The sequence below is a fragment of the Bactrocera tryoni genome, chromosome 2, assembly GCF_016617805.1.
Source record: "Bactrocera tryoni isolate S06 chromosome 2, CSIRO_BtryS06_freeze2, whole genome shotgun sequence".
NCBI lineage: Eukaryota > Metazoa > Arthropoda > Insecta > Diptera > Tephritidae > Bactrocera > Bactrocera tryoni.
The window spans coordinates 24,837,190-24,861,457 of record NC_052500.1 but is presented as its reverse complement, the minus strand read 5'-3'; the positions used below and the strand labels follow the sequence as shown (position 1 = coordinate 24,861,457).

The following is a 24,268-nucleotide window of genomic DNA, read 5'->3' as shown; positions in this document are numbered from 1 at the left end:
AGAAAAAACTTTGAATTTAAAAAGGTTCAAAATGAGTCCGAAATGCTAATGAACTCTAGTGGCGGCGGCCGCAAATGCGTCGAAGCGACTACTGGTCAAAGAGGCGAAATGCTTTATCGATAAACAAACAAAAGAAACAAATTGTGTGAACGCAAAATAATTCAGTAATAATAACTTTCACGCTTTAAATTACGTGAGGCATAACACAAAGAGGCTGCCATTATAACATGTGTATATATTCATATATATACTATTTATTATATATACGCCACTATATACTTATGTATTCACTCTAGCACTTATCTCATTAAAGTTAAAGCACTTCTAACAAGATCAGCATAAATAGTTATTTTACAGTTAGTTGGAGAAAACTATTGAAGAATTAGAGTTTCTTATTTTAGTAGTGTCTGCAGCGTAGCATATCATATACATAAATACATACGAGTATGTATATACATAAGTATATGTATATAAGCTCAGAGTTCAACTTCTATCATTGCTAGTCGCAGCAGCTATTGATGCTTGGCTTCAAGCGGCTCTTGAAATCTCTAGCTCTTTCTTCTTACGTGAACCTTTCTCTGCAATTGTTTTTTTCTTTTGACTGACGAAGCAAGGTGATTTCAAATTCATAAGCACAAAACACACTTTATACGCATACAACTGACTTTATATACAAACAACTTTATATACATATGTATATATGTATAATGCATGCATGTTGTTGTCATTGCGCGCTCACTCGCTTATGCAGGCGGCACAAGTGACAAGAGAACTGACCCACATTTATGTCGTTTGCCGAGTTCATTGAACACTTTCTGCAGGAACGACAACGTCACGATCGCACAGTGTGAAATTTCGCCGCTAAAATAGTTGCCGTCATATACATACAAACAAACAAACATACATACATACATATATACATTCATACATACATACATATTTACAATCAAACATTCATACATACATATGTATATACATACCTACGGATGCATGTATGCATTATAAAAGCCGCCGAAAGCTCAATCAACGGAAAGTTTCTTGCTGGCAAAAACAACTTGTCATGCATGATCGGTTTATATTGAGCTGCTGACCTAAAGCTGTCATGCCTGCATGCGTTAAACTTTTAGTAGAAATTCTTAAATGCAATGCTAGCAAAGCTTATTAAATAAATTTCTAGATATTAACAACGTTGATTGTGTGACTTTGATACGGGCGGTGAAATTAAGTTGTAAAAGTTTGTGCAGTGATCGCCATAAATCGTCCCACCGTTGTATAAGGTGAGCTGTGGCAGTATTGATTGTGTTGACTGATATTTTCTGCAGCTTATGAGATTTTTAGACAGTTTCTAATTTAAAAATGGTTTATAGAAGTTGTAATATAGACTTGTATTTATAGAGAGAAATATTGGTTTGTCAAAAAAGTCTTGCGGTGTTTTTATTGAAATTGAAATGAATTTTTGATGACTCATGCCCAGCTCTTAACCGATGCTACGGCTGCTACTATGCCGGTCTCTTTCGACCAATTCAGCGATTTTATCGCAATTTTCGACGACAGGCCTTCCGGAGCGTGGCGCATCTTCGACCACCTCTACACCAGAACAAAATATGCCGTATTTTCTCTTTATTTTGCTCCATGTTTGCGACGCTAGAAACGACAATCAATCAAACACGTGTTAGCGCGTGAAATGAGCTTTCCAAAAAGGTATAGAATGACCCGATGCGACGAATAAAACTAGAACTAAGCGCTTTCAGCGCCAACTAGCGAAAATACCGCAAGACTTTTTTGACAACCTATTATTATATTCGAGATTTCTAACGCTCTTATAAAAATATTTACCTATGAACTTATAATATGAAAGAAATTGAACAAGATTTGAAAAAAAAACAAATCGCTTTCATTCTTGTCTTGGGAAATTTGTGAAACGTTGTCGAGCGGAGCTCTATTCTTTATTAGTTGTGAAAGGTTGTTAGAGTCCAAAGCATTAGTACTTTGTAGAATCACATCTGTACTGAGCTCTAATCTTGATAGAAAAAGATATTGTGACAATGTCGTGTCATTACTTTTTTGAAATGCGTTTGACAGTAAAATTTATTGGTAATCGTGACGTCATAAATCTGAATTTGGTTGCTATACTACAAAAAATGTGACAGCTGCTTTCATTTTTCCTTTCCCTCGTGTCACAAATGAAACTCAAATATTCTTGATCCGGTTTAAAATCGAAAATTAATATTATGAACAAATAAAAAATTGCAAAGCAATTTATGATATTTTTTTATTTATTCATAATTTTATAAAATTACTTATCAATTTATGGTACTTCTCAACTTTCGTTCTACTTTTTGTAGCTTTAATTGCCAGAACTGAAAAGAAATTCTTTCTCTTTCAGTTTTGTTAAAAAATTTATTATTTTTTATTCTTATATAATATAATGCATTTTGTATTAACTTAACTTTTATTTTATTATTGTTCTTAAAGTGGCTATAATTTATTATTATGCGCACGACTTTCTTACTTTCACCATGTAACTTATGCTAATCATTTTACATAGAAATATATACATATCTACATTCATACGTACATATGTATGTATGAGAGAATGCTCTCACGTACCCTCTAGAGAAAAGTTAGATATTAGAAAGGTGAGAATTTAGAAACCTACAAGCAAATACAAATATATATTTTTATGTTCTGCCCTTCGTAGATAGCCTGAACCTCTCTCATTGTGGTGCTTTGAATCAAAACAAGCTTTCAACCATTTTTTGAGGCCACTTCTGGCAAACGCGAACCAAAATCAGAAAAAAATGTTAACTTCGCCTGCACCGTAGCTATAATACCCTTCACATTTGCATTTTTATAGCATAAAGAGTTACAAAAAAATGTTTATATTGATTTTGAGCGGACAGTATATATGGCATTTATAAGTTATAGTGCTCCGATCTGAATAATATGTTCGGAAATTGTAGCAATGTCTTGAACAATAATCTATGTCAAATTTTCTCGAGGTTACGTTGATAGAAAAAAGCGTTTTCGATATAAGTGCTCGAGTTTGATGTGTCAGTTTTATGGCAGCTATACGCTATAGTAGTCCGAACTTAACAATTTTTCTGGAGATTGTATCGATGCTTTGGATAATAATATTTGTCACATTTCTTGAAGATACCTCTTCAAATGAAAAAGTTGTCCATACAAGAACTTCCTTTTTGCTCACTTTCTAGTTTGTAAGAGTCTTAGTTGTCTATTTCATTTATTATCAAAAAAAAAAAAAATAGAAAATCACTGTCGGATATAAAAAACAATTTGTAACCATTTTATAACCAAAAACTCAAATTTTGTTTCAATACGAGTGTATGATAACCAATATATAACCAAAATATGTATAACCAAACTCAAATTTCGGTTCAATTTGAGTGGTTTCATTTTCTCGTTTTTCCTTCGCCGGTAAACTTATGAAAAGTGATATTACTTTATTTTGCATTTTAGGTGACGATATGTTCATACATACTTGATCTAACAGCTAGAGATCAAAATTTTGTTCTAGTAACAAATGTAAATATGTATCTTGCTTGCTCAATCTCACTCAAAAATTTCGAATTTCCTACAGGGCACAACGACATTTACCGTTGTACTAAAACAATTACGAAACTTTCTAGCACGCAATTGTTATTGTATACCTTTCTACTGTAACCGCCAACCTAATCTTCTACTATATGGTGCAATTTTACTTTTTTTCCGTCTTTCATTAACTGGTCTCTTTTTACTCAATACTACACAGTCGTGTACTCACGAAATGTATGCTGTTTTATTACTCACTTTTCAACTTCGTTTGCAGTGCTGTTAGTTGGCTTTCAATTTAGAATTGGGTCATATAACGGATTTCTTGTTCGTTCGTCATATCAAACGAGCGGAGTTGAGCTCAACAGCAAGACCAAACAACTCGGCTACAGACCTCACACCATTGCGAAAGCTAATATGGAGCTACAAAAATTTAACGCCGGCAATGAGAGTAACATATCACAACAAAAGTAACAGCAACAACAACAATAAAAGTAATGTGAATGAAAGAGCCACGGAAAAGACAAAAATAAAAGCAATAAAAGTGATGCCGAAAGAGTGGGCAATTGAAAATTTAGAGTTCAGATTCAAACGAACCGGTTTACCTCACGTTTGAACCATTAACCGGCCCCCTCGTACGGGCACTACTACACATAAACATATACTACATATGTATGTGAGTAGAAATGAAGTGAAGCTTTTGGCTGTTGCTGATAAAAGAGTGCAGTGTAGCGGCGCGCTTGCAGTTTGTGCGTAAAAGAAAGGGAAGAGAGCGGAAGAACCCACTGAGAATAGTTAGAAAGTGAACAATAGTGGCAAGGGCAGCGAGGTTGTGCTGGCTTTGGGCGCGGATTGGGCAGCATTATAAATCAAAGTGCCATTATAAAATAAATTTACAATTTTATAGTTTTTGTTGCTAGAAGTTGCAAGTATATAAGGTTATATATGTATGTGGTAAATACATACATATGTACATATGATAGTATATATGTATGTACACATGTCCGTATCTCGGTTACTTAAGAAAGTTACTTAAGCAAAAGAAATGTTCCGGACAGCATATACAAATATATGTACATAAATATATACTCAAACGTACTTATATATGTACATATGTATGTACATACATATTTACAACCTCCAACGTCATTCTAAGCTTCGAACTTAACTGATCGCTGTGAAAGCGGCGCGATAGTTCTGGTAAGTGGGACTGTTGGTGCTTTGCATGCACAAGCGATCGCTTGGCGGCGCTGAATACTAATGCAACCAAGAAGCAGCAACAACAACAACAACAGCACACTGTCAAGAATGAACAATGAATGTGGGTAAAGAGTGAAACACAACAGCGATAGTGCCTCAACAGTTGGGTCGCGCACAGCATATGTGTGTATGTATGTATGTATGTAAGCAACTTGACTCTCGAATGAACGGTTAGGAAGAGAAAGTGTTACGTTAAAATCGCGACGCAGAGCAATTGGTATGCGTACAGAATGGAATGAAAATACATAAATACATAAATGTGCTTGACCGGCAGACTAAATGACAGTCAAACTATTTATATGTAAGTATGTATGTATATGTATATAAAAATATATGCATTACATATAGCAGCGCTTATCAAGCACTTGTATGTATGTACGTATGTATATAAATACATACATATGTATATGTTATATATTTTCGAAGTCGTTGTACTTTAAGCAGCAAAATACTCGCTGAAAAGCACATCTGTTTGTATGCTTGCGCATACTTATGTATGTATGTATGTATGTAAGTTATGTATGCTGTCGCCGTTAATATCAAGTGCCAAGTCTTTACTGGGGCACGTTTAGCATGCTAAGCTGCATCTGCGCATTGACTGGCCATTAGCGCGGCATAAACAAGTATTTGGGTAAGTGAACTTTTTGGAGAAATTGAATGGCATTACGCGCACAATGACTTATTAGCCGTACTTGTTCGAGCATTAGACCGTTTGTAGATTCTCGTCTACTTACTTTCGACCATATGCCATAAATAGTTTGAATTGTAAAAAAAAAAAAAACAAAAATTGAAGTGTAGAAATTGTAAAAAAGAAGCAATAATAGAAACCTTCAAATTATGTAGAAGTGAAAACGGCTAGCATACATTTGTATGTATGTACAGATGTAGCAAAGATTATATGCATATCTACATACTTACATAAGTATGTATGTATGTATGTATATAATTTTTTTAGAAATAAAGTCGCCGTGTATGCTCGGTTTCGAACAAAATAAATTGAGTTAGGTTAGAGGAAGTGATTTAGGGTCAAGTGAGAATGAAATCTAACTATTTTCGGAGTTTTAAAGCGATAAATAAACCCAAACTTAACTACTCAAGAAGGTTTATTTATTTAGTGATTTAAAATATAAATTTTCAAAATAAAAAACAAAGATCGTTAACTTCGGCAGCAGCGAAGCTGTAACACCTTTCACAAAGAAAATATTTGTTATAAGAACTTGATTCTTTACAAGAATTTGATTTCGATCAATCAGTTTGTATGGCGGTTATAATTTATAGTGGTCCGATCTGAACAATATCTTCGGAAATTGTAGCAATGTCTTGAACAATAATCTATGTCAAATTTCTCGAACATATGTACGTTGATAGAGAAAAGCGTTTTCCATACAAGTACTTGAGTTTGATGTGTCGGTTGTATGGCAGCTATATGCTATAGTAGTCCGATTTGAATAATTTTTTCGGAGATTCTAACGATTATTTGGATAATAATCTGTGCCAAATTTGGTGAAGATATCTTGTCAAATTAAAAAGTTCTCCATACAAGAACTTGATTTTGTTTGATCAGTTTGTATGGCAGCTATATGCTATAGCAATGCGATATTAGTGGTTCCGACAAATGATCACCTACTTGATGAGAGTTTGACATTTGCGAAATTTCAGATCGATATTTCAAAAACTGATGAACCAGTTAGCGTATATACAGACGTACGTGCCTAAGTCGACTCAGCTCGTATTCAGATAGATTATTAGATTGAGATGCATGGAATTGCAGGATGCCCGTTGTACTCGGAAATTATGGATTAGCTTGACTGATGTTACTGTTTAGATATTAGCTATGTGATCCTCACTCGTCGGAATGCCGAACAGTTAGGGTCTTTTGATCGAGAATTTTTTAAGCGGTGAAGGCGTTTAACTAGGAATTAAGGTTAGTTTCTGTGGGAGTGGTGTGTGTCTGGGGTTCAACCGCTGGTCACCAGTCCAGAGTAGTATGGATATTGGTAGTAGTTTGGGTTAGGAGACTTAATTGTTGTACCACGGGGAGTAGGAGCCCTAGGAATTAACTCCAACCTGCTCATGCAGACTCGCTCTTCGGGGAGTATCGTGGTGGTTGCGGGTAGAATCCGAATGCGGGAAGAACCGACACTTTATCAATTGAATGTGGAGTTGGGTGCCAGACCCAAAGTACGGCAGAGGTTTTAGATGGGCCTTGAACCCTGCCAAGGTAGTTAGTGTATTCATTCCACACGCAGGTACCCACGTTAAACACACCAAACGTTGTATCCCCTTCAGATAGGTTCAGAGCGCTTTGTCGATTTTTAAGGCTCTTATGATCTATTAAATGGGAATCTTAGCACAAAGCTGCCTAAGTGAGATGCATGTTAAGTCGCCCTTTTAACCTAACCTATATTTGTGCTATTTTGGAAAAATTGCTTTTTTGACTTTAGAAGGCTTAGAAGGTTTTCCTTTTCTATTGAAATTGAACTTTCTTTGAGAAAAATAAATACTTTAAAGCAAATTCAACAGATTGGTGCCGTAAATGACAGATTTGAAATATTAGTTTGTTAGAAATATTGTAAGCATATTTTCATTTACAGCTTGAGAGCAAACATTTTTTTGTATTTTTTTTTTCTAAAATTTTTTTCTAAATTTTTTTTTGGTAAATATTTATTTTGTAAATTTTTTTTGTAAATATTTATTTTGTAAATTTTTTTCTGTGAAATTTTTTTTTGTAATTTTTTTTTTTGTAAAATTTACGCAGAATTTTAATTCAATTGTACATATATGCTTAACATTCACTTACAAAATAGAAGGTGATTTTATTGTCTTCCTTGAAAGCTGCTTCAATAATTTCTATATATTGTTGTTCTCGAGACAAAAATAGTTCCAGAAAAATTAATGAGCATTGCTGTTGACTTGACAGTGCTTGACCGGATACAAATTCGGGACCGTTCCGGTTGCGTAGCGTCGATTATCATGGGAATGGCATAAATATACAGACATAGATACATATGTATGTATGTTTGTATGGTAATTGCATAGAACCATATACTAACATATGTACATACATATCTACACAGTTTCAGCAGCGTATAATATATTTTCACTTATAAGCAATCAACTCTACAATTTAACACGAAGAAATAATCAAATGATTGCATTATATTTAAATTTTGCTGATTACTCAAGACTATTATGTAAGCCGGCAGTTTCGCAATAGCATTACAATAGCCATTGCCTGCCAATGGGCGCAATCGTAAGCCATATATAGTATGGATGTGCATATGTATGTATGTATGTATGTATATAACATACTTACATTTATACGAGAAACGCCTTGTTTTGAGATTATTTTATACATACTTATATGTATATATATACATATGTATTTATATAAGCCTGCTGGTGTGGTGAGATAATGCAACAATTGTAAAAAAATACAATTAATTTATTATATAAATACATGAGCTGATAGACATACAAGAATATTTATATTCTTAAGTATGTTTGTGTGTACGTTTGCAATTGCACATGCTTGTAATTTATGTATTTATAGACGCCTCAACGTGCTGAGTAATATCCCTTTTACAGCAACTTATTTGCCAGTTATGCAGGAAGAAAGAGATGTTGTCGGACAGGCCGCGAAATAGCTGCTTAAACGGCCATACAAATTTACATCAGCTGCACTTACAAACACATAAGTATATAAGTACATATATATGTATGTATATACATAAGCATGCATGTGCTAAAGCCACAGCCACGAGCATTTCAGGCTACGAAGAAGAAAGGCTGTATGTGGCAGAATTCTTTCGTAATGCTAAATTTAGAACAGTGTCTATCAAGTAGGTTGATTGGTCACCAATAAACAACAATTTTTGCCATCAAACCGGTGGGTGTGGTGGGGCAATACAAAATGAAATTGCAAATATTCTGCGCAGTTGTTCAGCTTGTTTCGGTATCACTGCGCTGTGCTGCACCACTCGTCTTTATACACACACGACAGCAATGCTCTTGAGCTTGCTCATGCCCAACGCGCCGGTATGGCTTGCTTCCGAATGCGCCGCAGCAGCAGCAGCAGCAGCAGTGCCAAGACGAACACCTCACTTACGTAGCAGCGACTGTAGGCCGCTACTTACTTCGGCAGATCATATCCATAATCGACCGAATTACTGTGACTGACTAACTGAATGACTGAGTGGCGAACACTGCAATGCTGTCCTATTGAACACCTTTCGGTTTGTTTATTTTTCGCATGAAAACTTCACCTTCAGGCCGGGTTTTGACTTCGCTGGCATATTGTTTGTATATATACATACATACATATGTATATATTATACTCAAATATATACGTGTATGTAGAAATATATTTCAATGCATGGACTATATATAAATACAAGAAAGCTTTATTTATCCGATTATCTACGAATGATGCATGGTGGTGTGGCTTTGGTTTTAATGAGCGTATAAATGATAACAATTTATCTTTATCCTTGCTATGGTTGAATAAAAATGTTTCGAACTTTTCATTTTCTTTATTTTTTATGAAATATCAGTCAGTTTTATTCAATTTAGGGTTAATTATGTAAAGAGCGAATATGATAGTTTCAACCCGTGGCTTTTTTATACACTGATTAAGTTATCTTAAGTTTGCCACGATGTTCGTAATAGCCAGAAAAAACTTCGAAGACACTCTGATGTATATATATGTAAATCATCAGCTTGATGAGCCGATTTAGTCATCTCTGACAGTCTGTACTTCTATCTATAGGATTTGTTAATAGGGCACACTACAAAAGTAGACCGATAGGAACAGCAAGCTACGCAATATTTTTCCCGCTTTATAGACATTTCCTTTCAATAAGGTTTGCCATTTCATCATGGAAAGATATAGGATCCAACAACGCGTCGAAATTATTAAAATTTGCTACCGAAATTTGAAGTCAGTGGTCCCAACTTTAGGAGCAAACTATTCCTTCAATTTTCGAGATATCGAACCGCAATTTTACACACCTCCTTTTCTTACTAAAAAACTGCTCATATGTCGGAATCGTCGATATCGGACAACTATATAATATAGCTGCCATACAAAGTGATCGTTCAAACTGAAGTGCTTGTATTGAAAACTTTTTTATTTTACAAGGTATTGGCACAAAATTTGGTATAGCGTATTATCTAAAGCATTGCTATAATATCCGAAGAAATTGTTTAGATCGGATAACTATAACATATAGCTTCCATACAAACTGTTCGATGAAAATCGAGATAAATATTCTTTTCTACCCTTTTATGCTAAAAAATGCGCCTGTGAAGGGAATAAAAGTTTCAATGCAACCAATGTTAACACTTTTTCTTGTTTTGCAGTGCGTTTGACAGCAATATACTGTAGTTTGTGACGTCACAAACGAAATGAGTTTGCAGTTTCTATTAAAGTTTCACAGTTTCTCTGGCTTATAACACAATTTCGTCTCAATCATACTTCAATGCAATCGAATATTGCATACATTTTTCAAGGTAAGTGTCAAAGCACCAGCTATTTACAGTTATTTACAGCCATTTCTAATAAATGTTATTTAATAGCAGTCTGTTATGACAAAATAGGCTTAATCATGATGTAGGCAAATTTAATATTCATACATACATACATGTGAACAAATACACATATATGTGAAAAAAGAAATACATACATATTCATTTATATGCACTTTGCATCCAAGCATATGCAATTCATGTAGCATATGCAGTAATTTATTTTGCTGTGGTAAGCAAAATGCTTAACAAACACGGTATTTATATGTATGTATGTATGTCTGCATGTATTGTACATATTCATATTACTCTGTGCACACATATGCACATATTATTGCACCAGCACATTTTATTACGTATTACGTTATATAAGTGCTGAATGCTGCTCGACGTTAATGAACTTTATAAATTAGTTAAATTAATCCAAAGGACAGCATTTGCTGCTTGTGAAATCGTTCATTCTACATTGGCCTTGAACCTACGAGAGAAACATGAGAAACCGAGAACTTCGCTAACTCCTTTTCGTTGTGTAAATATTGTATGCGTCTGTGCATGCGCATTTCGCCAAACATGCATGAGCTTTAGGGTGGTTCAGTAGGTAAATATTATTTGAATATTGAAGGTGTTGCTATAGTAAAAGTGAATATGTTTACTTTTATTGTACTTTTTAGGAGATTTCATGCTTGATTATTTAAAATGTAATTTTTTTTTAAGTTTTTTTTAGAAAAAAGTGCAGAAAGAAAGATAATTAACGTTTCAGTCGAGAATATGCAAACGGAATTCAACTGCATTTATAATACAGCCGGCAACATCTCTAGGATTGCTCAAACTTATTTCAGAAATTTTTTATATCACTACAACAACAACAAAGAGTAATATAATAAAATTTATGTGTACCGAAATACATATAAATATTTCTATGCATAAAATCTAACTTAAAAGCTTCGCAACTCGTCAAGTTGAGCTTTGCTCTTTCGTAAAAAAATTATATATCAAAGCAACAACAAAGTTTTCTAGTAGTATTATGCATAAACAAGTATGCTTATTACTTAATAAAAGTGATTTATCCACTAGTCATGCTTTCGGTACTTGATTATACCGGTTTATGTGCTTTATACCAGTTGCATGTTCGATACGCCACACTCGAATGTTAGTAAAGTCGTAGATAGCTTAAGTTCACTTCATTTCTAACTGTAAAGTAATAATTATTTAAAAGTTATTATTATTTTTACTGAAAAAATAAAAGTTCTAGCCGGCTGTTTACAACCTCAGCAGCTAGTTCTGCAGAAGTTGCATGCTTGAAATTTATAAATATTTTTTTTTGCTAATTTCGTAATATATGTGCATACGAAACTATAATTTATATTTTTGAAATTTATAAGAACTACGCGTACGTTTAACAGCCGAAAAGTATGCTATATTTGCCAATCGTGCCTAGACAATATACCACCCTAATATACACAAGCTTTGTCATTATTATATCATGAGCATATAGATATTATTTGTGCTGCTTTCTTTAAATTTTGTACTGTTGTTGTTTTTCATGTTTTTATATTATTCTTTATTTTTATATTTCTTAAGTCGCATTTCGCTAATCGCTGGCGATGCACACTTTCTTTGCGCAAGCTTTCATTCTTTTATTTATACAAACTCATCGGCGTGTACATATACAAATATTAGACTATAGCTATGCGCAAACACATCTGTTCATTGGTTTTCACCTTGTTGTTGTCGCTGTTGTCGGCTACGTTGCTTTTATTGCATTTATTTTTGCACTTCGTTTGGCTATTGTGCTTTAGCGCCTGGCAAATATTCTGCTGTCTAACGGCGGCAATGACCTTCTTTATTGCGCTCTTGCTGTTATACTTTGTTGTTGTTAAGCTTTCCCCTTCTAGCCTTGGAATTATATCTAAGGGCATTCCCTTGTCAATCCCTTGCGCTGCGCTTGCCCCATATATACACAAGAGCAGACAGCGCGCCATACGACTTGGATACATGCTATAATTATATATGTATGTGTGTGTGCATATATTTATGTACACATATTTATGACTGTTTGCCTGGCTGTGCTCGTGCTTTTATATACATAATTTCTGTTGAAAAGTGAATCGGTCAAACACTTATCTTCACACCGCCCCCACAGTGCCGCCGTTTTCAGGCGACAGACCGTCATATGGTTTGTCTGATGCTTGCTCCAACTCCCTCACTACTCGCGCTAGTTTAAGGAACTCTGCGCAACTCCACCCTCCCCAGCAGCGCGTTATTTATAGTAATGGTGCGCAGCAAGTTCGATCCTCTTGCAACTTGCCACTGTGTGCTTATATGAATGAATGCTTGTTGGTGTCTAGGCGTAAGTATGTAAATAACAGAGACACACGCTCTCTTTGGTACATGGATACATATAGCAAAAAAAAATCATTCAGCTGTATTGTTGTTGTTACACATTTGTTGCCTTTATTTTGCTAACCGCTGACAATGCGGTATGGTCAGTGTTGTCGCTGTTTTTGTATTTTTTTTTCACCGTCATAGCGCTGTTTACTACTCGGTCTGGCCACATACACATGTACATAGGTATGGACAACCAAACAATAGCAACACAAAGCGTTTTAGTGCTATGCTAGTTATTGTTGTTGTTGCATATTTTGTTGCAGCGACTTTATGCCAATAATGCCGGTGTCACTTATACATTCGTAAAAGCTCACGTACATAGAGTGGCGACCCCACCATTCGCACTCTTTGGCAACAAAGAATTGAGGAGCAGAGAGCACTAACTCACGCAACTGTGTCTGCGTCTGCTGCACTTGAAAATCGTGGGGCACGATTATTATAAAATATGTACATATGTATACTATACAGTTATGCGCAAATAATGCGAATGCATACGAGTCGAAATTAATTGAGCAACAATGGTAACCGAAGACGTATTATTTTGTAGGAATATATATGTATGTATGTAAGTAAATATATTTTTTTCTTATATAGAAGTAAGTACATATGTATATATGTAAATATATGCAGTATATATACATATATATATTTCTTTATAGCTTACTAAAGAGCTCAGCGACTAAGCATCACTGTTTAAGTAAAAATAAATAATAGACTTTGCTCATAAAAAGTTGAATATGATTTTTTGAGAGAGCTTTTTTGCCAAAACATCACCTATTGTACTACTGAAATTTGACGATTGTTGAGTTTAGAGTCCATTTTAGAAATTACTTTCAACTCCTTTTAAAGTACATTACCATTATTAGGTATAAACTTACGGTATAATTGCTCATTATAATATCAACGTAGAGTTCGAGTATATTTCGGACATATTTATTTCATATTAGTGAGTGAGCTTTTTTAAACCTTAACAGTCACACTACTGAAAGTATATGAAATCTCCATCTTTCGGAATCGTTTTTTGGAATTGTTGGCACCAATAAAAACTTCAAAGATCTTTACCAGTATTCTAAGAACGATTTCTGAGTGGCTTCTGCCATTTAGCTTCTGTATTATGCTAACAGAATAAACTTTGGTCTTTAGAATTCGAGTTTATTCTATTTGTAGGAGAGTTTTTTTCAAGCAGATCAAACCTATCGTATTTTTTCTAGTATAAAGAAGCACAATTTACATTTATTTTAGAAGAGGTGCGTTTAAACTGTTACAAGAACCCATTTAGTAACTCTTCTGACATAGTATTACCGTTAAACGTCTATATTATGAGATCTAAGCAAGCTTTTCTCATAAGAGTTCGAGCATGAGCATTTTTGTGAGAGAGCTCTCTCAACTCAACCTAACCTAATATAATGAAAATATGTAAACACGGGTGTTACAGGTTTTTTGCAATGTTATGTACTGAAAACTATTTTTAAAGTGCATTACTCAACCAACTCAACCTAACCTAAACCAATGAAAATATGAAAAATCGGAATTTTAAAAGTTCTTAAATCTCTATATTATGAAATCTATGCTATTTTGTGAGAGAGCTTTTTCAACTCAACCTAAGCTGTAATAATGAAAATATGTACACATGGGGTATAATAAGCTTTTTTGGCATATTATGTAATAAAAATTTTTATCGAAGTGCATTACCGCTATTAAAATGTCTATAACATGCACCAAAGCAATTATCTTCGAGATTATCTACTAAGAGAGTAGCAACATACATATATGTATGTATATATGTATATGTATAACTACATCTACATATATATAAAACATACACACATATATAGAAGAAATCCCGCAATCTATAGCATTCCTAACTAAAAACCAACAAAAAGTTGTACGCTTACCTTTGTACCTTACGACAATTCCAATTAGGCAAGCCTCACTGTATACCAATTGATAAAAAATTGTTTTTATATTTGTTTTCGTACTCTATACATACGGTACATATGTATGTATGTATATTTATTTGCACATTGCTGTTGCCGAAAAAAAAGATTACATTTAATATGAGAATAAAAATCCAAAAAAATAAGAGCAACAAAAACAACAAGAATACCAACAACACGAGAAGACTTCAACGGCGGCGGCAGAGCGAAACGCCAACGTCAACAAAACAAAGCCAAAGCAATAATAACAAGAACAACAATACAAACACACAACAACGACACGACAGCGAAGGCAACGATGACTGCGACGACTGATTTGCACAGCCTTGAACTTCTGTTAGAGTGCATTAACTTTAAACTGCACTACACAGCACTCGATTGGCGGCAGGGGTTTTGCGTCATGCGAGTGTGTTTGTAAATTCGTAATATTCCTGGCTTTGTGTAAGAGTGAGCTTACACACACACACATACTTATGTATATAATTTTTTGTGTGCGCTTGAGTGTGCGCCAATTTATATATGTACTTGCTATGTAAAGTGTATTATGAATTTATGTGCATACATACATACTTATATACATAAGTACATGTGGATGCAGGCATGTTTGGCTGACTGGATGAACTCACTTTAGCGAGGTTGGGTCGCTTGCTCGGCTGGTGCAAGTATAGATGCGTTGTTTATATTCTATGGAATGTCTGCCTATATGTATGCTGATGTGTATGTGCGAGACATTTCTGATTGCGTTATGCATATGCGCTTGGTATATGAAATGTACATACATGTGTATGTGTGAATTTGTTACTTGTTTTTTTTTTTTGGTTATTATTTTTTCTGGGCGTTCGTCGCTTGTCGGTCGATTACTTAAATATTATCTCAATTTTATGATAGAGATTGCGTAAATTACGATTTATATTTGCAGTGAAACTGCCCACACCCCCTCTGGATGATGCAGTCATACTTATACATACACACATGTTGAAATATGTGATTTACTGTTTACTGATGTAAGATTTCATAATATTATGACACCGATTTTATTTTCAAAAATATATTTTTAATTTTTCATCTTAAAGTCCAAAAATATTGAACAATCACAAATATTCATCCATACATATGCAAGTATGTATGTATGTTTTTATTCCCAATAATATTATATTATATACACACATCTTTACATCTATTGATTTCATGTGAAATTCGCTCTTATCACAATGCTAGAAAAGCAAACGCTCTAGCACGTGGCCCCTAGCTCTCATATGCATGTGTGTGTGTAGTAAATAGATTTGTTGTAGCCGCTAATGGGTAGGAGAGTCATGCATACTATAGAAGCGCTCGCTTGCCATATAAAATACAAGAAATAGTACGAGTATATGTCGGTATGTATGACATGTTTTGCAAGGAACGAAAGTGAAATTCTTTCATATGAAAAACGCATGAGTCATTTATGCGCTTTAAGCAATTAATGTACAGATTATTTATGCATATAGGAATTTATTGCATGCATTGTTATTGTTATTGCAACGATAATGATATAGTATGTAGATGTGGATGTATAGATACATACATATACTATGTATGTATGTAATAATCAGCTTCTTAAGACAATTTAGAAACATAACTATTTGGAAATTTTTTTTTGTTTTATGCATATTATTTTAAAACATCATAAAGCAATATTTAAATATATTTATAAGATATATAAAATAAAAAAAATTATATATTGTACATAGATACATACATACATATGTACATATACATACATATGTATGTATATACAATTTTTATTTTTTTTGTATTTTTAATCTTATGTTTTAAGTTTTATAAGGCAAATATTTAAATATTTTTCTAATATATTTATATCTTTCTTTGAAAATATTTTTTTAAGCTTCATAACTATTATTTTTAAGATTTATAAAACAGTTTTTAAATATATTTTTAATTTTTTTTTGTATTATTGAACTTGATTTTTTAAGTTTTGTAAGGCAATATTTAAATATTTTTCTAATATTTTTTTTCCTTAAAATTTTTTTTAGGTTTCATAACTATTATTTGTAAGACTTATAATATAATTTAAAATATTTTTTTTTTATATTAAAACTTAATTTTTAAGCTTTATGAGGCAATATACAAATGCTTTTTTAAATATTATTTACATATTTTGTTTTAAAAATATATATTTTTAAGCTTCATTCATTAGTTTTAAGATTTATAGAATAATTTTAAAATATTTTATTGTTTTCTTGTATTTGTAAACTTAATTTTTAAGCTTTATAAGGCAATCTTCAAATATTTTTTTTTTAAATAAAAAGTAATATTTTTTTTGCTTCATTAGATAATTTTAAAACGTATTTATAAAGTACACCTATGTACATATATTTTGTGATTCTAATATTTTTTTTTTTAAATATGTATTTTTTAAATTTATTTACATACATACACATGTGTGTATATCTAAACATATTAAGTACATATGCTTATGTATGCATATGTATAGTGAAATTATACACTATTGATATAAGTTCAACATAATATATATCATACACATACAAACATACATATTTACATACATATGTATGTATGTATGTGTATACATATGTACATATGTACATAATTTTTTTGTAAATTTTTTATAAATTCATAACCTACATGATGTTAAATGCAATTTTAGTACATACCCAAACTCAAAGAACCGCTAACATAGTCTGCAATAGTTTGGTCCAACATGTAATACGTCTCTTAGAAGCAGCTTACAACTTTTTCTAACTGTTTTTAGCGCACACGAATGTCTTTAAACTAAAATCACACATTATTTGCTGACATTACTTAAAGCTTTTTTCAGTGAAAGCTCTTTATTTGCTGATACTACCTAAAGCTTTTTTAGTGAAAGCTCTTGCTGCGCCTTACACACGATTTAAATGTTTTTTATGTTACTTTAGCAATGTTTTCATAATTCTATTAATGTTTTTCTATATTTATATTGTTTTTCCACAATTCTATTAATATTTTTTCACTCTTTTCTTTGCACTATTAATGCCGGCGCTCTCACTAGCTTCCCAATATTGTTAGTTTAAGAGTGCGTTATCAACTCTCTTCCAATTGACTAATCACAAATAGTAATTTTTGTTGTTTTTCTGCGCGCTTTTTGCCTGCTATTTGTTATTATTTTTTTGTTTGCCGTGCGCATATAAAAAACTACACACTTTAATTATTATAGTGACACAATTTCTTGTTATTTGTTTTGCTAGGCTATGCGCATTTCGTAAATGTTCACATGCATATATGTACATACACGCGTTAAGTTTGTAGGTTGTTAGGCGAATTTATGCCGCCACGCACAGCTGACGTATGTAGGTGTCGTTAGCTGAAAGCCGAATGAATGAATGGCGCAATTTTGCCAATCGCTTGCTTTTAGCCCGAATGGGGACGGTAATTTTCGAAAGTTCTAATTGCGCGTTGTTGCTCTTGTGTTTTGACGCCTTTGCGGCGTTTATATTGTTGTTATTATTGTTTTTTCTTGTAAGAAATATTTTAGCTCTTTGTTTATTGTTTTTAGCTAAAATGCGCTTTTCGTTTGGGTTTTCGCTCTTTCCGCTTCCTCACCCAAATAAACGTGTTATTTACATGTATGTCTGTCGCTTTGTTGGCATGTATGTTTGCATATTTCGACGTAATATTCTATTAATGGTACTTTCAATTAATGTTAATGTCTCGGCGACTTATTATGAAATTCACCACAACGGTGCAATCACTTCGGACACGTGTAGTTTACAGTTAGCTTTCGCAATATAGTATTGTCAGTAGTAATATTTATTGTTTTTGCTTTTATATTTAATTAATTAATGTTTGGTAGACGCTGTATTAAGCCACACTTCTTTGCTAGAAGTCCAAAACTGTTTATAATTGTTTGTTGTTATATAGAAACAGCACAGGATTTTATTAATGTTTTTTATTTATTTTATAATATTTTTTTTAACAAGTCAGTTAAATTCCACGAACTTTTTACTATTATTCATTTTTTCAAAAAAATTTTCTGCCTCTGTCACTAGTGTCTATGTTCCTTAACGCTTGCCGTAAGAATTATGACTGATTTGTTGTTTTGAATTGCAATGGCATTCGTGCTGTTGCTGATGTTGCTTCGACTACTGCCATCGTAATGGTATGTATTTGTATGCGCGCACATACACACACATACATACATACATATGTATGCCAGTGGGCATGACTGTCGTGTTGTTTAAAGCTTTACGTTGGCCACTGTGTGTGTTGTTTGTGTGCTTAGTGCGCTGTTGCTCTTCGTCGAAGAAAGTCTGACGATACGAAAAACTTAGCAATACAAAGAGCAAAGAATATCTACATATACATATGTACACACATAGCACATACATACATACAGTATATTTTGTTCTCGTCAAGCAAAACAAAGGCAAAGAAATGGCTAACAGCAGCGTGGAGTGGGTAGCAGCGAAAAAGTTGCTTACACACTGGAGCAAAAGAAGCAGAAAGAGAAATGTACGGCTTTTGAATAGAACCGTAAATATCAGTGACCAAGTTGGAAGCGGTAGTGAAGATCTATCCACTACATATACACATATCTACAAGCAACTATTTTCCCAACTTCTAACAATTTGTCAATGCGGCTAGGTGCCTTAGTTGCTTGCAAATGGGGCCAATCCCACGGAACTGGTAACCAGCACAACACGCTGCCAAGCTGAAACTTCTTTACTACATATCTAAACGATACCTATACACATACTTTACTATATACATATAGACAGATGTAAGTTAAATATACACAAGTGCTCAAGAATGAGAATACTGCATCATATAGAAGTATAGAAATCTCTGTGAAAAGTAGAACACGAGCGCGCCGCGCTTCGAAGCTGTTATATAAAAAAAAGTCCCGTTTAAGCTGGCTTACGCTCAATAAATGATCGTTGGCGCTCTTCGGCTTTCGGCTTTTCGGCTGTTGCGCTAATAACTGCTATATGTGTGGGGCTGGTTGAAGAAAAGTAGGTTCTTCTCTCGTGTGCTTTGGATGATCCTTCAAAGTGAAAGTTTCTCGGTTAATGTAATCGTACACATAATATTACTTAAGCGCGCTGATAATCACCGCTCTGACCTCATAAATTAAATAACTTTAAATCTGAGTCCATAAGTGGGAATAATATAAGTAATTATGTAGATGAAGATGTGAGTTGGACTCATTGCAGTTTGAAATATAATATATAAAATGTATATAAATAAAAAAAATCAGTCTCGAATATACACACATACTACATACAAAAACATAAGAAGAACAAAAAAAAATATTTATGATATAATTTTACAATAACACCAATAAAAATTAAATGTTGAAAATGTTCTCTTTATAAACGAAAATCTCTAACTATCAGTCCACAATTATTCTAGTGATTTTCGTTCAATGCACATGCCCAACTCGATTCCATTATTTTGTGCAGCAGCTCGATTGTGGTGTTTAATTCCACTGCATCCATTATCCCACACTGCAAAAAGATTATTATTTCTAGTATTTTTTCAAAAGATGACTTTAGTAATCTGACAGCATTGACGGTCTTGTAGATTTTGCAATGTGTTTGATGATCTCCTACACTGAAACTCTTCATTTGGATTTCTAACGTCAACCCTTAGACTGTCTGAAGGAAACAATCGCACAGAAACGGTAAGCTTTGGTCAATAGGGGTGAAATTCTATTTGATCGCCAACGCCAGACCACACCCTTGGATAGCGACTCGCCAGGAGCTAAAGGAGCTTGGTTGGAATAATCTTATGTATCCATCTCATAGTCCCAACCTGTCATCACGTAATTACTACCTGCGCCTTTCTATAGCAAATGGTTTTGCTGTTGATAAATTCGCCTCAAGAGTAGCTTGTGAAAATCGGCAATAATTTTTTCCGATGGTTCTGCAAGAAAAATATTCTGAAATTACCTTCCAAACGCCAACAATTTATTGAACAAACCCATACATATTTTCCGGAACGTTTGGACCGACCTCAATGAACTCTGTTTTTTTTTCAATTCATCACGATTCCGAAAGCAAAAAAACTATTGAAATATTGAAAATTGAAAAAAATGAATATAGAAAGGTGTAGATATCTACAAAAATTTATTCGAAAGGTAATCAAACCCAAAAGGGAAGGATGCCTGCAAAACTGAAATAGCTTGGTCTAAATTATCTCATCACTTGCTAGATGAGAAGTTCACGCAAATGAGGAAAGTTCTCTAAGCGCCATTCACTTAGCATTGGTCAAACGAATTAGCCAAAAAACATTCGTTTGAAGGTGAGCTAAAGTGGAAAAGAGAATCTTCTCTCCCCAGGCTTGTGCACTGGGTTTGGGACCCGTCACGTAAAAAACACCCCTCGAATGAGAGATGCTCCTTTTTAAGATGACCACTGCAAACGTTTTAAGGATTACGATTTAACAGCATGCACCTGGAATGTCCGATTACTTTATTAGGAAGGTGCCGCTGCCCAGCTAGTTCATGAACTCGTGAAAATAAAGGTTGATCTCAGCGTCGCCCAAGAAGTTCAATAGACGGGACAAGGACTGAAACGGGTAAGTCCATGTGGCATTTATTACAGTGTCCATATAAAGGAGTGCAAATTCGTGTGGGATTTGTGGTGGAAGAGAGACTCCGTCGCCGAGTGTTGGCATTCAGCCCGGTGGATGAACGTCTGGCCACGATCAGCATCAAAGTGAAGTTGCTCAACACATCGCTGACTTGCGCCCACACCCCAACGGAAGAGAAAGGCGATGTGCTCAAAGATGTCTTTTCTGATCCAACGCTGAATAACTCTTGCCAACACGTGAAACTTCGGACTGAGTACGCAATTGAGAAGTAAAGTCCTCCCTCAAAGAACAAAGACCAAATTCTACAAGTTACTCTTCATCCCCGTCCTGCTGTTTGGTGCAGAGGCATAGACGATGACAATATCTGATGAGTCGACGTTACGAGTTTTCAAGAGAAAGGTTCTACGGAAGATTTAAGATCCTTAGTGCATTGGCTACATACCACAGTCGATGAAACGATGAGCAGTACGATATATACGACGATATTAATATAGTAGGTATAAGAGACAGCGGCTACGCTGGCTGGGCAGTCCGAATGGATGAAAGCATTCCAGCTCTGAGAGTATTCGACGCAGTACCCGCCGGGAAAAGCAGAGGAAGAGGAAGACCTCCACTCCGTTGGAAGGACCAGGTGGAGAAGGACCTGGCTGCACTTGGAATCTTCAATTGGCGCCAAACAGTGAAAAGGAAGAACGACTGGTGTCTGTTGTAAACTCGGCTATAATTGTTTTTAATTGTTGTTGTAATTTTTCTATTTTATAATTTAATATTTATTTATTGAAATTAAATAGGAACCTTTGCTGAACTCTTCAATGATATTTTCACTAAATTTGTCAGTGATAGGCTGTAATCAGTTGGAATACTTGGAAATAGATAAATCTAATAAAAATAGCAAGCGAATCAACCTAAATCTTATTAACATTTACTCTCTAAAATAATTTCTTTTCATCGAACAAATCATCAAACATATTGAATCTCCAATTGTAATCGTTTATTCTCTGTCATTTTAAGATATTAAAAAAAGAATTATTTTACGGTATTTTCCATAGACTACTTAGGAATTATTCCAAGCTCTCGCATTAAATAAAAGTATGGCAATTCGTCCATTAAAACTGAAACTAGATTTCGAATTGAGAACTACCAACTTTTTAGAGGCTCAGTTACAGTTGTTGTTATTGTCGCTCTCTAATAAAAAGCGATTTATTTTGTTCTCATTTATATGTATGTAACTTGCTCGAACACGCTGCATAAAATAATTTCAATTGTTGTATTTTTAAATTATTTCCACACACACATACATATACATTTATTTATATATCAATACAAACAGTCACTGATCTAACCTGTAACTGTATGTAGAAGTGGTTGACCTACTTTCCGACTCCAAAGCTCTTTTTTTTTGTTACTAAAGAAAAGAAAGAAGTATAACTATTTCTTGTTGTGTTATTTTTCTTTGTTTGCTCGCTTATAACTTATGATAGTGTTGCGTCGTGTTCTTATGTGAGCATGTGCGCGATCGCTTTCTCTTTTCTCAACCGTAATTTGGCGTTAACTTGGCCGTTGGGTTCTTAGCAGAAGTAACATGTTACCACTATGCATATGCTTTTATACATGTATGTATGTATGTACATATGTATGGCTGCATATAGAAAATATGTGTGCTAACCAACTTTCTTATTCTCAATTGCATAAAACACATGCTTATGTGTATGTGTGTGGATATGCACATGTATGTATGTCTAGCACATTTGTCTATTAATGTAAATTTACATGTGCACATGCATACATGCTAGTATATGTATGGATATAGTATGTAGACCATTTCTTATGCGATTAACCTTATTAGATACGTTTAACTATAGTTATTGTGACAATATCCGATTGGTCATTATACTTTTTTTTGGATGTACCGATATATTTCTACAAGAAATATATTGTTCATTGTTGGTTCGTTATGATACATTTCACCTTCGAACACCCTAAATATGTACACACAAATTTGTATGAAAGTTTGGGGGGAACATAAGTAATCATGCCATTGATTTAAGATCGGCGCATTATTCCAAAATTTCTGCAAAAATTATACACTTTAAAAGAAATCAGAAATTGAGAAAGCAGTAAATGGTATCGATTACATACATTTTTGGCATCAAATTATAGTAAATTAAGCGAAAATCATAAAAGATATTTTTTCTGAAAAAAGTAAACCGGAATATGAAACTTATTTATTTTTAGTAGATTTAGATAGATTTTGGTTGAAAATTGACGCATATCGGGATTTTATATATATGTACTTTCTCTAGCCCAAAACCCTAATATTCTTCTTCTTTATTGACGGAGGACGGTCCTTCTGCACCTGGTCTTTCCAACGGAGTGGAGCTCTTCTTCTCCCACTGCTTCCTCCGATGGGTATTGCGTCGAATGCTTTCAGAGCTGGCGTGTTTTCATCCATTCGAACAACATGACTTAGCTAGAGTCGCTGTCTCTTAATTGGCCGAACTATGTCCACGTCTTCATATATCTATACGTACAGCTCATCGTTCCATCGACTGCGGTATTCGCCGTTGCCAGTGAGCAAAAAACCATAAATCTTCCGCAGAACCTTTGCCTCGAAAACTCGCAACGTTGACTCATTAGATGTTGTCATCGTACATGACTCTGCACCATATACTCGTACATAGCAGGACGGGGGTGATGAGTGACTTGAAGAGTTTGGTTTTTGTTTGTCGAGAGAGGACTTTACTTATCTATTAACTACTCAGTTCGAAACAGCATCTGTTGGCAAGAGTTATTCTGTGTAGGATTTCTAGTCTCACGTTGTTGTTGATGTTGTCGCGAGTGCGACGACTGTTTGTTTGATGATAGAAGATATTTCGTCTTGCCCTCATTCACTACCAGACCCATTTGCGTTGCTTCCTCATCCAATCTGGAATAAGAATGTCTCCGAGAGGTCCTTCCCGATCCTGACGGGGATTTTGGTATTGCTCAACGTCAGTTTACAGTCGTATTAGTTT

At 34.2% G+C, this 24,268-nt stretch overlaps 1 protein-coding gene across 1 annotated transcript in view; it reads right to left on the bottom strand.

Moving 5' to 3' along the window:
• Nucleotides 1-18,578, bottom strand: part of LOC120768940 (myb-like protein A) — a 34,995-nt gene extending 16,417 nt beyond the window's left edge. The window contains exon 1 of the mRNA XM_040095724.1: nt 17,339-18,578. Coding sequence (XP_039951658.1) covers nt 17,339-17,387 — 49 coding nt within the window. The 5' untranslated portion in view covers nt 17,388-18,578. The remainder of the gene's footprint in view (nt 1-17,338) is intronic.
• Between the last annotated feature and the right edge of the window lie 5,690 nt (nt 18,579-24,268).